Raw genomic sequence first — 14,707 nt, 5'->3', positions numbered from 1 at the left:
CTGCCCTTGCTATGCAGTAATTGATCTTTTTCATAGTAACCCTGTACTCTCTCATTGTGCTCAGGTCCTAATTTGTACAGCTTTATGCAGGTTAGAGTTGCCTTGTTAGAATTTGTACTTCCTCCTTGTGTCTGTGTGAGTTTCCTCTTGGTGCTTCGGTTTTCACTCTCCACGGTAGATCAATTGGGTGCAATTGGACGCCATAGGCTCATTCTACTTTCTGTACCAGGTGTAATACGGCAATAAAATTGATCTGAACTGTTAGCCCCACAGTCGGGAAAGTTTTTATAGGTTTAATATGCCCCTCCGCCAGCAGCCAAGTTCAGGTTCCCGAGTTTTGTTCTGAATTCTCATCAGATTTAGTAAAACCGAGTTCCGATGAGGTTGATATTGTGAATGGATTCTGGAGAATCCAATTTTTTTTGTCACAGCCTTTGATTGTTTCCAAGGCAGGAGCAGATGGATATTTGGAAACCACAGCAAGGGTGAGGGGGGTGAACGGTTGCCAGACGTCGACGGAAATAAGGAGACCTGACGTGAGCCTAGTGCATGGCGGAGCGGAATGTAAGGGATTGTGATCGGCTCCTGCTCCTCACCTATGTGCCTATGGGCTTGAAAACATTGCTGAAAAACCTTTCCATTCAGAACAAGGCGCGACATCAGCCATTCCCTCAACAGGGGCCCCAACGGCCCTCCACGGGGCTAGAGCACATCTAAGTAGAAGCCTTGTTTTCTTTTCACCTCATGTAACATGAATATATTTTTGTAATCTTTTTTTCTGTAGTCAGTAGGAGAGAAGTACAGAAGAAACCAAATCTTAACTGCTTCACAGGGATGGGGTTGCATAAACTTTGAGCAGAGTCCGGGGGGGTGGGGTGGGGAGGAGAGACATAGCCAAAAATAAGATTGAGAATGGCTGCTCTACATTATATCCAGAGGAGTCTTTCCATACCCCACCCAAAATTAGGGAGATTTCAATTCAAAGTGCTGTGGAAAACTTTCACATGGGTGTTTGTGTGTTTTTTATGGTTTTTAGACTGCAGGCATGTAATGGCACAATCCAGGAATTTTGCCGCTACGCGGCCAGTCTAAAAAGGAACGTGCAGGGATTTGGAGTCAATTCCTGCACCATGATTTATCCTGCAGGACCCCTACAACTTTTTGGAGGAAGCCTGCAGTGTAAATCGTACCAGAAAAATTTGTTGACGTTTGTCTACTCAACTGCACGTCCAACCCCCGGGGCCTGTTGCACTCAGGTACTTGCAGTCTAAAAAGGCACCCAGTGTGAATGACTGCCCAGGCAGTAATTATATTAATTTTTTTTCTGTGATTTCCCAACATTGCAGTCTAAAAAACATATTTGTGTCCTTGCAGGATCAACCCTTTCTTCGAACATTCAAGAACAGCAATTACACATACCAAGGTGCTGTCCCGACTGTTAAACCCCCTGGGGTACGTTGTCATTCAGTGTGATAGAGGCTGCTATGTAAAGACTGTGGATAAAGAAAAAAAATGTTGAAGCAAATTGGCGATCAGAGAAAAGAAAATACTTCAATTTACAAAACCCCTCTCCTACCTCAATGGGTCCCAAGAGACTTCTCAGTCAATGCTGCAGTAACGATTCATAGCTAAGTACATGGAATCCAAGCGCACGTAATCTCATACAAGCGGCAATGTAACAATATAAAAACTTTCCTCCTCACGACATGAGATCATCTGAATTCCAGGTCAGATCAAACTACTGAAATGCAGTAAATACAATTGAACTCAGATATAAGCATTTCATATTTTGTATGAAAATTAGCTTTTAATCGAACTGTTTAATTTGTCAGTATTTCTGAATCACGACTTATCTGCAGCTTATTATCAAGAAAGCTCATGTCACAGCCATGAGGTGGTTATAGCTCCCTGGTCACCCATTCACAAGATTCTGTTTCTAACACCACTATCATGCCTTTATTACAAAGATGAAATTGCAATAAAGATCTGTTATTATAGAGTTGTGACTCACACCAAGATATATTCTTCAGAGGTGTTGATTTTGCCCAGGGATTGATCTGGTCTAACACAGTTCCCAAATTACAGGGCACTGAGATTTGCTGACCCTGCATTTCATTCTCTTTCAGAATTGGGGGAGCGACCTCTCCTGTTCGGAAAACCTACCGTCAGAAACGGTACCGACATCAGGTCAGTGAAAGTCAACAATGAACTATTTCCAGTGGTGTTTCTCTTTTACATTGGATTTCACAAATTCATGCAAAGTTACTTATTCAAAGCACAATCTCTCTTGGGACTGATTAGGCCATTTTGGGGATCAGGACTTTTCAGGAATTATCGGGAAAGTTTATATTATCAGATACCTGGCTGTGATTACAGGCTAGGATCTCATCAAAGGGTTCAGGGGGTTTATATACACAATAATTGATACCCAACCCCAACCAACCAATTTTCCCCTGCAGCCGCTGCAACCGTGTCTGCCTGTCCCGCATCGGACTTGTCAGCCACAAACGAGCCTGCAGCTGACGTGGACTTTTACCCCTTCCATAAATCTTCGTCCGCGAAGCCAAGCCAAAGAAGAAGAATTGATACCTTGGAGGAATTACAGGGTAGAATCTAATCAAAGAACATATAACATTACGGCCCACAATGCTATTCTGACCCATATAAATCTGCTCAACAATCTAAACCCAGTGGCTCTCAAACTTTTTTGGACTGCCATCCCCTTGGCCTCCAGGCCACATCCCGAATGCCCCTCCCCACATGAAGGCTCTTGGGAGGGCGTTAGTAGCATTGCCGAGGGTGTAATGGCAGTGATGAGCGGGATTGGGGCAGCGGGTAATGGTGGCGCTGAGTGAGGTGGGGGGGGGGGTAGTGGCAGCACCTGAGCAAGGTGGGGGGGGAGGTAGTGGTGACGTTGAAACAGGAATTAGTGGCGGCATTGAGATGGGGGTTAGTGGCGGCATTGAGATGGGGGTTAGTGGTGGCGCTGAGAGGGTGGTAGTAACAACATGGCAGCCACTGAGTCAAGCTCTCGCAAGAGTGCCTTGGCGCCGTTTATTTTGCTCATTACGGCCACCCCGAATCTGACCATAAAATTACTGCACTGAATTCTTCATTAAACTCTGCAGCAGACTGAATAATAACAAGACGGAAGTTTCGGAACTCCCCTTTTTCCCTCACCGCCCCTTAACCACCCCCTGTTCCCTCTCTGCCCCCTTGGATTTTTCCACGGTGGGGGGACTGCAATGCCCACTTTAGGAATCACTCGTCTAAACCTTCCCTACCTCACACCTATAGCTCTCTATTTTTCTTACATCCATATGCCTGTCCGTCTTTTAAATGTCCCTCTCATACCAGCCTCCCCCACCACCTCTGGCATTGCATTCCAGACACTCTTTGTGTAAAAGAACTTGCCCCTGATGCCTCCACTAAACATTCCCACCCCCCCCCCCCCACCTTTGCTAGTGTCACCCCAAGGAAAGGGTGCTGGCTGTCAGGGGGTTGTATGTAGGGTGGTGGAGCTGTTAGCACAACGCTATTACAGCGCAAGGGACCAGGGTTCGAGTCTGGTGCTTGTCTATAAGGAATTTGTACTTCCTCCTTGTGTCTGTGTGAGTTTCCTCTTGGTGCTTCGGTTTTCACTCTCCACGGTAGATCAATTGGGTGCAATTGGACGCCATAGGCTCATGGCCTGAAAAGAGCCTGTTACCATGCTCTATATCTAAACAATAACCTGGCATTGATTACATGCTGGAATTTAATGAAAGGATTCAGGGGTTTATGTGCGCAATAATCGAAACCCGGGATTGACTACAGATGGGAATCTAATCAGTTCGGATGCAGGATATCTTTTAATATATATATTATTGTATGAGGTTTTTAATAAAATAAATTTGTTATACATATACAAAATGGTTTGATCTCCCAAGAATGGGTTCGTTTTATGTGTCAGCCATAGTGTTCTGAAGTGTTAAATCAATCCAGCCTCTGTTTGTCTCCATTGCCTTGACCACAGTCTCTCCCTGCTGAGTCCTGCTTATTCTCTGCCCTGTTATATTGTCTGCAGTTCACAGGATTCGCCCTGCTGATGTTCAAGTCATAGCCGCACTAGGAGACTCAATATCCGTAAGTCTAAACCTTGCAGGTTAGAGTGAATGAGGGGAGTGGAGATGCGGGCAGGCATGGATGGAGCAAACCGACTGAGGTGAAATCTAGTTTCTCCAAACAAGAAGCCTTTTGTTTCATTCCAAGGGCCATTACCGGCCGGGCCGTTCCGAGATGCCCCTTGATGAGGCGCTGCTGACAACTGAATGTTTAGCAAGCACATTTCAAAGGGCAGTTAAATGTGGAACCATGAATCCCTTTAGTCAATGAGAGGAGTGTTTACAGAAATGCATTATTTTCATTAGACTGGTCTTGTTCTCCCTGTTGATCATAAGTAGATCAGTTGCTGTGGTGGGTGTGTGAACATGATTTGGGATTGTTGGAGCTGTTTCCATATTTAATTATAAAATTGAAAGAGGCCATTCTGCCTGTCAAGTTTTTTTTTGGCTCATGAATCACACTTCCCCATTTGTTTTCCCTGTTGTCTATTCTTCCAGCAATTCAACTGATCCCCAGCACAACACGGGACGATTGAGAGTGACCAATTAACCGATGTTTCGGGCTCAGGCCTGAAACGTCGGTTATGTATTTTTACCCTTATAAAGGGCAATGTTTTGACCTGTTGAGCTTTTATGCTTTTACAGTTAGCCCACCACCAACCTGCCTGTTTATGGGATGGGGAAAGGGGCAGAGGAGCCGAATCACCTGGGGAATTCCACACAGTCACACTGACAGCATATAACATATCACCATATAACAGTTTATGGCATGGAAACAGGACGTCTCGGCCCTACAAGTCCACGCCGGTTCACTCAAACAACTCCGCTAGCTCCCCCCTGCCTATTCTCCGCCCATAACCCTCTAACCCCCTCTTATCCATGTATATATCCAGCCTCCTCTTAAATGAAATAATTGACTGCCTCAACTAATCTCCGGAAGATTATTCCATTCAGATACCACTCTCTGAGTGAAGAAACATCCTCTAATGTTTCTCCTAAAATTCTGCCCCCTTACCCTCAACTTGTGTCCTCTTGTTTCAACCTCCCCTGCTCTCAGGGAGAAGAGTCTACTTGCATCTAGTCTGTCTATTCCCTTCATAATTTTAAACACCTCTATCAAATCCCCTCTCAACCGTCTACGTTCCAATGAATAAAGTCCTAACCTCTTCGATCTTTCTCTGTATTCTAGGTATTTTAAGCTAGGCAACATCCTTGTAAATCTTCTCTGCACCCTCTCCACCTTATTTATATCCTTCCTATAATTTGGAGACCAAAACTGAACACAATACTCCAAACCTGGCCTCACCAACACTTTAAACAGTCGCAGCATCATTTCCCAGCTCCTATACTTTATGCTATAAGTTATGAAGGCTTATACCAAATGCCTTCTTAACTACCCTGTCAGCATGGGAATCCACCTTCAAGGAATGCTGCACCATAACTCCCTTTGTCTTGTGAATTCCCCAATGTCCTCCCCTTTACTACATATGTCATATTTTGATTATTTTTACCAAAATGAAGCACCTCACACTTCTCCAAATTAAATTCCATCTGCCATCTTTCAGCCCAACTCTTCAGACAAACCAAATCCCTCTGTAATCCCTGGAAACCTTCCTCACTATCCACCACTCCCCCTATTTTTGTATCATCTGCATATTTACTTACCCAGTTGACCACCCCATCATCCAGATCATTAATATAAATTATGAACAACAGGGGATCTAGCACCGATCCTTGAGGCACACCGCTCGTCACAAGCTTCTATCCTGACAGACAGTTGTCCACCATGACCCTCTGCTGTCTCTCCTCCAGCCACCTCTGAACCCATCTTACTATTTCTCTATTAATCCCTAATTCCTTACTAACCTTTCATGTGAAACCTTATCAAAAGCATGGGAGGTGGATTAAATTTGGGCCACAGGAGCTGAAAGAGCTATGTCACTGGGCCACTCCAGGTGAAAGTTGTCCTCAGAAGATCCATGATAATTTCAAGTCCTTGCTATCCAAAATTGTAATAAGAATCTTATTCTACTTTTGACATAAAGGTTGGATTCGGAGCACGGGCGAAGAACTTGTTTCAATTGAAAACCCAATATCAAGGTGTTTCATGGAGGTAAGTGTTTGGAGAGGATGTGTCAATGCAAATAAAACACAGGACTGGTCTAGGTAATGAGGCTTTTCAAATGAACGGAAACAAGTTTAATTAAGCCAATGTCTACAGAAGAGCTCTTGAATGACACACCCACCCACAATGCCCACAATTTATTGCTCTGTTTACTTCACAGCATTGGCGGGGACAAAACTCTGGAGACGGTAACGACGCTTCCCAGTAAGTCTTCAGCTCCAACCTGCCTTTGGGATCACTCTTCTCCAGCCTTGCTTACTTACTGATATGCAGCGGCCCAGGGTTCAAAATCCTCTGTGGAACACGTGGCATCTGAGGATTTAAAGTCCTCCGTAAGACCAACAACATCCTAGGATTTGAAGTCTGACTAGGTTTAGATAGTGGAAGCCCAGGTAGCCTGAGTAGTGAAACTACTTTATGAACCTTTTAATACAGTGAAACCAGTTGGATCATTGAATTTGACCTGCAGTTGAGACAATACTCAGGCTGAAAATGGAGAGATCTGAATGAATTGAAAGTTCTGCATTCAAGTTGCATCTGAAAAATAATCACACTTCTTTTTTTTTTGTTACGTCTTTGCTCACAGGATGTCACACAGCTGACAATCCTAAATTATTCCTGCATTGAAGAGAACCAACCTTATTGCTTGTAATTGCAGAAATGGTCAATGCACACAAAGCCATCTAACACCAGGCTACACAGGAGATTATTGGATGGGGTTACTGTGGATTCTAAGGATGAGAGGCAGAGAGATGGAGGGAGGAGACTCTAGAATTTGGGGAAGCCTGCTGATGGTAGTATCTGGAGTGAACAAAGAGAAGGCAGAAGGACTCAATAGGACAGGAGTAGGAATGGCCAGTCAACGTTTGGGTTGGGGTCCTTTCCCTCAATCCGACCCACAACGTTTATGTCCACGGGCGCTGCCAGACTCGTCGAGCCCCTCCAGCTTCTCTTCATTCACTCCAGAATTTGGGAACTTGGGATCGGAGAGAAGGACAAGGGTCAGAGGGAGGCGAATCGAAATCTGAAAGGTGCACAAGCTGAAGGGATGAGCAGTAGTTTCTGAGGGTCATGGCATTGAAGGTATGAGGGGCAGGAGGAATTTTCCGAATGAAGGCATGAATTTCAAGATCGGGGCATTGAGGACGTGGTGTGAGTTAAGAAGAGCCATAAAGTTATAAAGTCGTACAAGGCAGAAACAGGCCCTTCAGCCCATAATGTACGTGCTAATAGGAGAGCAGAAATCCTGAGAGCTCGTCTATGGAAAACATGAGGGTGAACAGTTGGAATGAGGCAGGGCTAGAATGATAGAACATTTTATGTTTCTTATTCTTTCTTTTTCTTCTCTCTTCTTGCTTCTTGGTGGGGGTGAGGGTGGGAGGTTCCTCTTATTTTGTTTTTCTTTCTCTCTATTATCTTTTTATTATCTTTTGCTCCCTTTGGATCAACATGGGCATTGAATTTGCATCTTTGCAGTATTATTGTAATGTTTCCTTCTTTATAACAATTGAGTAAAATGTTGACTCTTTAATATAGACACGTGGATCGATATTTGTATTACATTTTTAATGTTACAGATCTCGATGATTTCTTTTTGATTATTCTTCATTTTGACTGCACATTGAAAATTCTCAAAATAAAACATTCAAAACAAAAAAAAGGGGCGTAGAACGTTTTTGCCTCTCTTGTGGCGAGGCAAGCGATTTTACTTCAAGGGCAGGATGCTGCCCCGCCTACTCAGTGACATCATTTCCTGTTTTAATATGGAAAAGATTTGTTATTCAATTAATAATTCAGATATAAGATACCAGAAGTTATGGGGGGGGGGGGCATTTAGGATTCACTTCAATGTAATTAAATTATATCTTTTCCACGTTCTTTTTATGAGTTTTTTATTCCTTTGCTATCTTCTTCTCTCTTTTTTTTGTGCTAAAGGAGGTTTATTTGGATTTCCAGAAGGCATTTGATAAGGTGCCGCACAAGAGAATTACCAATAAATTACAGATGAATGGAATCGGGTGTAGTGATATGTTTCTTCCATTGTATATAATGATCATTGTCGGTTGTATATATGGAGCTGGCCCGCCCATGGATGACTCATAACCTATGACTCCTCCCCCATGGTCCTGGGCCATAAAGGTCAAGGCACCTTTCCCTTGCTGCCATTCCTATCCTGGGATCCGGGCCACCAAGGTTCTTCTATGTATTAAAGCCTATTGTTTCCTCAGCTTGTCTCTGTGGTTACTGGTCATCCCCTACATTGGGGAAAGTATATTGGCATGGACTGAGGATTGGTTAACTGACATAAAACAGAGAGTCGGGATAAATGGATGTTTTTCTGATTGGCAGACAGTGGTAAGTTGGGTGCCGCAGGGGTCGGTGTTGGGCCCGCAGCTGTTCACCATTTACATCGATGATTTGGAAGGGGGTTTGCGGATGATACTAAAATGAGTGGAAAAGCACATTGTACAGAGGATGTGGAGAGGCTGCAGAAGAATATAGTTAAGTTAGGTGAGTGGGCAAAGTCTGGCAGATGGAGAACAACATTAGTAAACAAGAAGTCATCCACTTTGGTAGGAAAAATAGAAGAGCAGATTATTATTTAAATGGTGAAAAACTGCAGCATGTTGTAGAACAGAAAGACCTGGGAGTGCTTGTGCATGAATCGCAAAAAGATGGGTTGTAGGTACAACAGGCAAATGGAATGTTGGTCTTCATTGCTAGAGGAATTGAATTCAAGAGCAGGGAGGTCCTGCAGCAACTGTACAAGGACCTGGTGAGGCTGCACCTGGAGTACCGTGTGCAGTTCTGGTCTCCATACTTGAGGAAGGATATACTGTCCTTGGAGGCTGTCCAGAGGAGGTTCACCAGGTTGATCTCAGAGATGAGGAGGTTGACCTACAATGGGAGACTAAATCACCTGGGATTATACTCACTCGAATTCAGAAGAATGAGAGGAGATCTTATAAAAACATAAAATTATGAAAGGGATAGATAAGATAGAGGCAGGAAAATTGTTTTCAATGGTACGTGAGACAAGAACTAGGAGACACAGCCCTGATGATTCAGGGGAGTATGTTTAAGATGGAGATGAGGTAAAACTTTTTGCCAGAGATTCATGAATCTGTGGAATTCTCTGCCCAGGGAAACGGATGAGACGACTTCATTAAACATACTTAAGGATCAGTTAGATAGATTTTTACATAAAAAAGGAATTAAGGGATATGGGGAAAAGGCAGGTGGGTGGAGTTGAGTCAGTGATCAGATCAGGACATGAATGGTGGAGCAGGCTCGACGGGCCAGCCGGCCAACTCCTCCTCCTTTTATATATTTATGCTTTTGCAAAAATGATATATATCATTTTGAATATGATTTATGGATATGATTTACAATTCATTTTTTTGCCTTATTAAGTCTGTGCAACATCCATATCATCTTATTGAATTGCACCTTTTTGTGCAAGTTCTTTATTAAAATCAATAAAAATGTTTTAAACAAAATGAACCACGGTAGCGCAGAAACAAGCTCTTCAGCCCATTCATACCATAATAATGCATTTTTAACATTTTAACTCAAGACAACAAAGTTTTTAAAAATTTGTTCAATTGTATGAAGCACAAATCCAGCTTGAGGCTCAGTGCTGCCCCCAGATGGTTGAGGATGGGAGGACAGACACCCAACATCTTCACCGCGCTGCCTGCTCTGGATTTCCAGTTTATACATGGGCTGATAGGTCTGTGACAAACTCTTATTTTGTCCAGTCCCACTGAGCTGCACCTGGACCATATTCCTCCATCCCCCTCCCATCCATCTACTGGCCCAAACTTTCCTTACATGTCAAAATTGTGCCCGCATTCACCACTTCAGCTGGCACCTCGTTCCACACTCCCACCACTCTCTGTGTGAAGAAGTTCCTCCTCATGTTCCCTAGAGGTAACATTGAGCATATTTGATTGGCAGTGGTAAGCTCAGTCTCTTCTGAGACAAATGGTCATTGGTCCAAGTCCTGTTCCAGGGCTTAGCCACTTAACCTAAACGAGCAATGCAGTGGAACGCTGCCTTCAGGTAGTGTCAGAATCAGAATTTATTATCATGAACATGTCATGAAATTCATTGCTTTGTGGCAGTCTTACATGTTCCAGACAAGATTACAGCAGCTCGAGTATCTCACAGTGTTTCCTCTGGACGAGTCCATGTTATATGTTAAGTTGAGAGCTGTCCACAATTGACAAATAGGAGGATTGGACAATTGGAGCATTGAGGAACATCTAGAATTCTAGAATTCAACAACAGCACCGGGATACCGCCACGTGAGGTTCACAACCCTGCTATTCAACTGGCCCATCGCTGAGGAAGCGGGCTCTCCAGTCCTCGGTGTTGAATAGTGTCGGCAGTCGAGAGAATGGATGTCATGTGAGATGCGGCTGGCAGAGTTCAGGAAGCGGTGGCAGAATGACCAGTTTGGATCTCAAAGAGACGAGAGTCGGGACTTCCATGCGGGCTTTCATGGAGACCTGCGGCCGCGAAGACTGGAAAATTTTGTGGAGACCAACAGGGGAGTGCGATGGTGAGGTTGGCCGGCAGGCGACAGGACTACCGGATGCAGCAGGCACTTCGGAGAGCGATGTTGGAGGGAGTCGAAGGCGACATTACCAGCCATGGACATGGTGTGGGGGTTTACCCTTGTAGACACTGGCACAAAGTTGCTGAACTCTGTGGAACTCATGGGTCAATTGACTGAATACATGTCTGTATTGGAAGTAGTGGTTGTTTAAGATCTTGCCTGCTACTGTTGTGGTGTCAAGCCTGTTGTCTGGTCCTACTGACCAAAGAAAAGGTACAAGGACTGCCTAAAGAAATCTCTTGGTGCCTGCCACATTGACCACCGCCAGTGGGCAGATATCGCCTCAAACCGTGCATCTTGGCGCCTCACAGTTTGGCGGGCAGCAACCTCCTTTGAAGAAGACCGCAGAGCCCACCTCACTGACAAAAGGCAAAGGAGGAAAAACCCAACACCCAACCCCAACCAACCAATTTTCCCCTGCAGCCGCTTCAACCGTGTCTGCCTGTCCCGCATCGGACTTGTCAGCCACAAACGAGCCTGCAGCTGACGTGGACTTTTACCCCCTCCATAAATCTTCTTCCGCGAAGCCAAGCCAAAGAAGTCACTGTGCAGTAATGAGTGGAGTGGATTGGGGTCCTCTGTGAATTTTGTGGTTGTTTTTGTGTCTGTTTGGTGTGTCCTTGCTACAAGAGTGTTCAAAATGACTGCATATATCTACGGCAGCTTCGTGGGCAGGTAAAGTGGTTTGGACTTGATTGTCTGTCTTCTCTGATGTTCATGCTTGCTATTTTGCTTGCTCGCAATGGCAGTGCATGAATTCGCAGAGGCTTCTGTTGTTAGCTGAATGGCGTTCATGGGTTGTCTTGGTTAGTCTTGTTTGGACATGTTTGTCAGATTGTTTTTGGTTGGGCTTTGTCTCGTGTTCATGTGCACTGTTTTGGAGAAATACTGTTTTGTTTTTATGCTTTCGGTATGGAAATGACAATAAATGACTCTGACTAGTAGAATTACATTTAAAACTAAATAAAATTAGTGCAGTAGAAGAGAAAGAGAGGTAGTGTCTGTGGTTCACTGTCCGTTCAGAAATCTGATGGCGGAGGGGAAGAAACTGTTTTCGTTCCATTGGGTGTTCGTCTTCAGGCTCCATCAGTACCTCCTTCCTAATGGTAGCAGTGAAAAGAGGGTCTAGATGGTGAGGACCCTTGATGATGAGTCTGCTTTCTTGAGGCATGGCCTCTTAAAGGAGTGAAGGATGGTGACCGCGATGGCGCTGGCCAAGCTCACAGCCAAGCTGCCTTGTGCTGAACCCTCATGTGAAGTCCCTTCGGGCTCTTCTGGCTTCACTTTTATCGGAGCTACAATGCCTTCATCTCCTGAGTGCCACACATGGAACCTTTCCCAATGCACCCAGGCAATGACCATTCAGGCCATGAAGCTTAGGTTCTAATTGGCTCATTTGCAGAATAGACGGCCTGTGAGGCAACCTCCCATGGCCAAGTGACCCAGAGACTTCCCAGAGGAGCCGAGGATCTGCAGTCAATTTTTTCTACTGAGTTATATCGTGCCAGCTGTCGTCTGAAGCAGTTGCTGAACACCTGGTAACTAGATTTGCCACCTACTGTCCGTTCACATTGTATGGAGGTCAATCCACAGGACCACAAGAGTGGCAGAGAGGATCACTGGAGTCTCTCTTCCCCACCCCCCCCCCCCACCCCGCAGTCAACGTAGTCTACCGGGATTGTTATCTGAAGAGGGCGTGCAAAAATCTTTGAGGACCTCTTTCAGCTGCTCCCGTTGGGGAAGAGATACAGGAGTATCAGAGCCAGTGCCACCAGGCTTCTTCCCATGGGCAGTGAGAATGTTAATCGACCAAAGGAACTGCTCGCACTAACCATCAGAGACTCTCATTTGTAGAAAGCTTTATTTATTTATTTATTTTTACAGATCTAATACGTGTCCTGCATGTGAATTGTTCATCTGTATGTGTGTTGTGTCTGGTTGTGTGTCTGTATGTTTTGTACCAAGGACCAGAGGACACTGTTTTATCAGGTCATACTTGTACAATCAGATGAAAATAAACTTGACTTGACTTGACTTGACTACCTGTGAGAAGGATTCGTTTTGCATGTGGTCCAGCAAGGCAACATGCAGCAGTAGAGTAGAGTAGAAGACCAAGAGTACAATGATGGAGTATAGTGTTGCAGTGAAAGATCAATTAGTACGTGGCAAGGGGAGCATGTGATTACTGTTGTGGGGTTCATTCAGGAGCCTGACAGCTGGAGGAAAGATCCTTTAATCCTGTTGGCACACCATTTCACATTATTGGACTTTCTCCCCAATGGGAAGAGGGTCCTTCAGTACATTGACCTCCTTCCTTTGGCATGGGAGATGTAGGCAGAGTCCACAAAGGGTCGTGAGAGCTTTGCTTGATGTTCTCAGCTGCATTCACTAACTTCCGCAGCTTCTTCTGGTCTTGGGTGGAGCAGTTCCCATGCCGTGCTGTGGTGCATCCAGTCAGGGCGCTTTCAATAGTGCACCTCTAGTGGCTGTTAAAGGAATTGAAAGTGGGGGTGGGGGGGGGGAGGTGGGGAGAGATGAGTGGGGTGGGAACATGCCAAGTTCCTTAGCTTCCCCCATTTCCTGACTCTGCTTGTTTTCCTTCCCCAGACATATTGAAGAAGTTTAATCCGAATATCTACGGCTTTTCCTCAGGAATTGGAAAACGGAAAAGCAAATTCAATGTGGCTGTCCCAGGGTCAAAGGCCAAGTGAGTCACCCAGAGGGGTTTTCAGGTTGGCCACGTGCTCACTGGCCAGATCAAAGGCTGTTGTTGCTCAGGGTGATGTGATCGTTGAGCAGATTTTGTTTTCACACTTGCCACTAGAAAGGCTGATTGGCGTTCGATTCCTGGGATCACTGCCAAGTGTGCAAGGGGCCTCTGTCTCCATCTCTCTCTCTCTCTCTCCCTCCTTCCTTTTGTCTGGCATCCACCATTCAACTTCCTCTGTCTCCCAACTCCATCAATTGCTCTCCCCATCTGTCTGTCAGCCTTTAACCCCTCTCTAGTTCACCAGTTCCTTATTGGCGCCTGTCCAACACCTCCTCACTTTTTCTTCATTAGAACATTTAAATCTACATCACAGAACTTTAAGCCTCCATAATAACCTACTCCACCAACTGCCTAGAATTTCCCTAGAGAATGTGGGCCATATAAAGGCTATCTCCCCTCTACACTCTCAGTCCTAATGAAGGGTTGAATCATCAACTGTTCTTCGTCTCCCACATATTGACCCGCTCAATGCCTCCAGAAGATTGTTTTTTTTTAACTCCAGATTCCAACATCTGCAGTCTCCTTTGCCTCTTGCAAAGTTGGAGGAGATCACAGAGTTACGGAGGAGTGAATCCATGAGGGGCTCATAAGTGAAAAGGGAGTATGCAAATATGGTGGTTAAATTATTGGAGGAGCATCAGAGGTTTGGACCACTGATCCAGACATGCACATTGATGCACTGTCAATAACTTCAAAGACTGGTAGGACTTTACTCACAATGGAATGGATGTCCATCCATGCTGGTCAATGGTCCTGGGCTGAGGAGAGGGCTGTGGTACAGTCGCCTTTATTCCCTCCCTGTGGGAGGGATCTCAGGCACAGACAGCAATGGGGTGGGGGGGGTTGTCCTAGCACATCCAAACATATGTGCAGTGGTTTACCACACGTACAGACCCAGGAAAGTTCAATTGCATCAAGAATAAAGCTATTATCATCAATCATGACCATAAAACTGCTGCATTTTTTCCAACCCTATCTGGTTGACTAATGTTCTTCAGGAAAATAATTTTATTGAGTCTCACCTTTCAATAGGCCCTTTCAAACTGCCGTGTAAAATGGGGTCAACCGGGCAATTTGCCCAGTTA

At 44.9% G+C, this 14,707-nt stretch overlaps 1 protein-coding gene across 2 annotated transcripts in view; it reads left to right on the top strand.

The window, feature by feature from the left end:
- plb1 (phospholipase B1) overlaps positions 1-14,707 on the top strand; it is a 192,025-nt gene that overhangs the window by 150,423 nt on the left and 26,895 nt on the right. The window contains exons 42-47 of one of the 2 annotated variants that reach the window (XM_069887716.1): positions 1,375-1,452; positions 2,127-2,187; positions 4,067-4,125; positions 6,149-6,216; positions 6,389-6,432; positions 13,460-13,559. In XM_069887716.1, the coding sequence (XP_069743817.1) occupies positions 1,375-1,452; positions 2,127-2,187; positions 4,067-4,125; positions 6,149-6,216; positions 6,389-6,432; positions 13,460-13,559 (410 nt within the window). Of the gene's footprint in view, positions 1-1,374; positions 1,453-2,126; positions 2,188-4,066; positions 4,126-6,148; positions 6,217-6,388; positions 6,433-8,163; positions 8,438-13,459; positions 13,560-14,707 lie in introns of those variants that run through there. The other variant, XM_069887718.1, reaches the window with a different exon arrangement.

This window comes from Narcine bancroftii, chromosome 6, assembly GCF_036971445.1.
Source record: "Narcine bancroftii isolate sNarBan1 chromosome 6, sNarBan1.hap1, whole genome shotgun sequence".
Taxonomy (NCBI): Eukaryota; Metazoa; Chordata; class Chondrichthyes; order Torpediniformes; family Narcinidae; genus Narcine; species Narcine bancroftii.
This window is presented reverse-complemented; position numbering and strand designations above follow the sequence as displayed.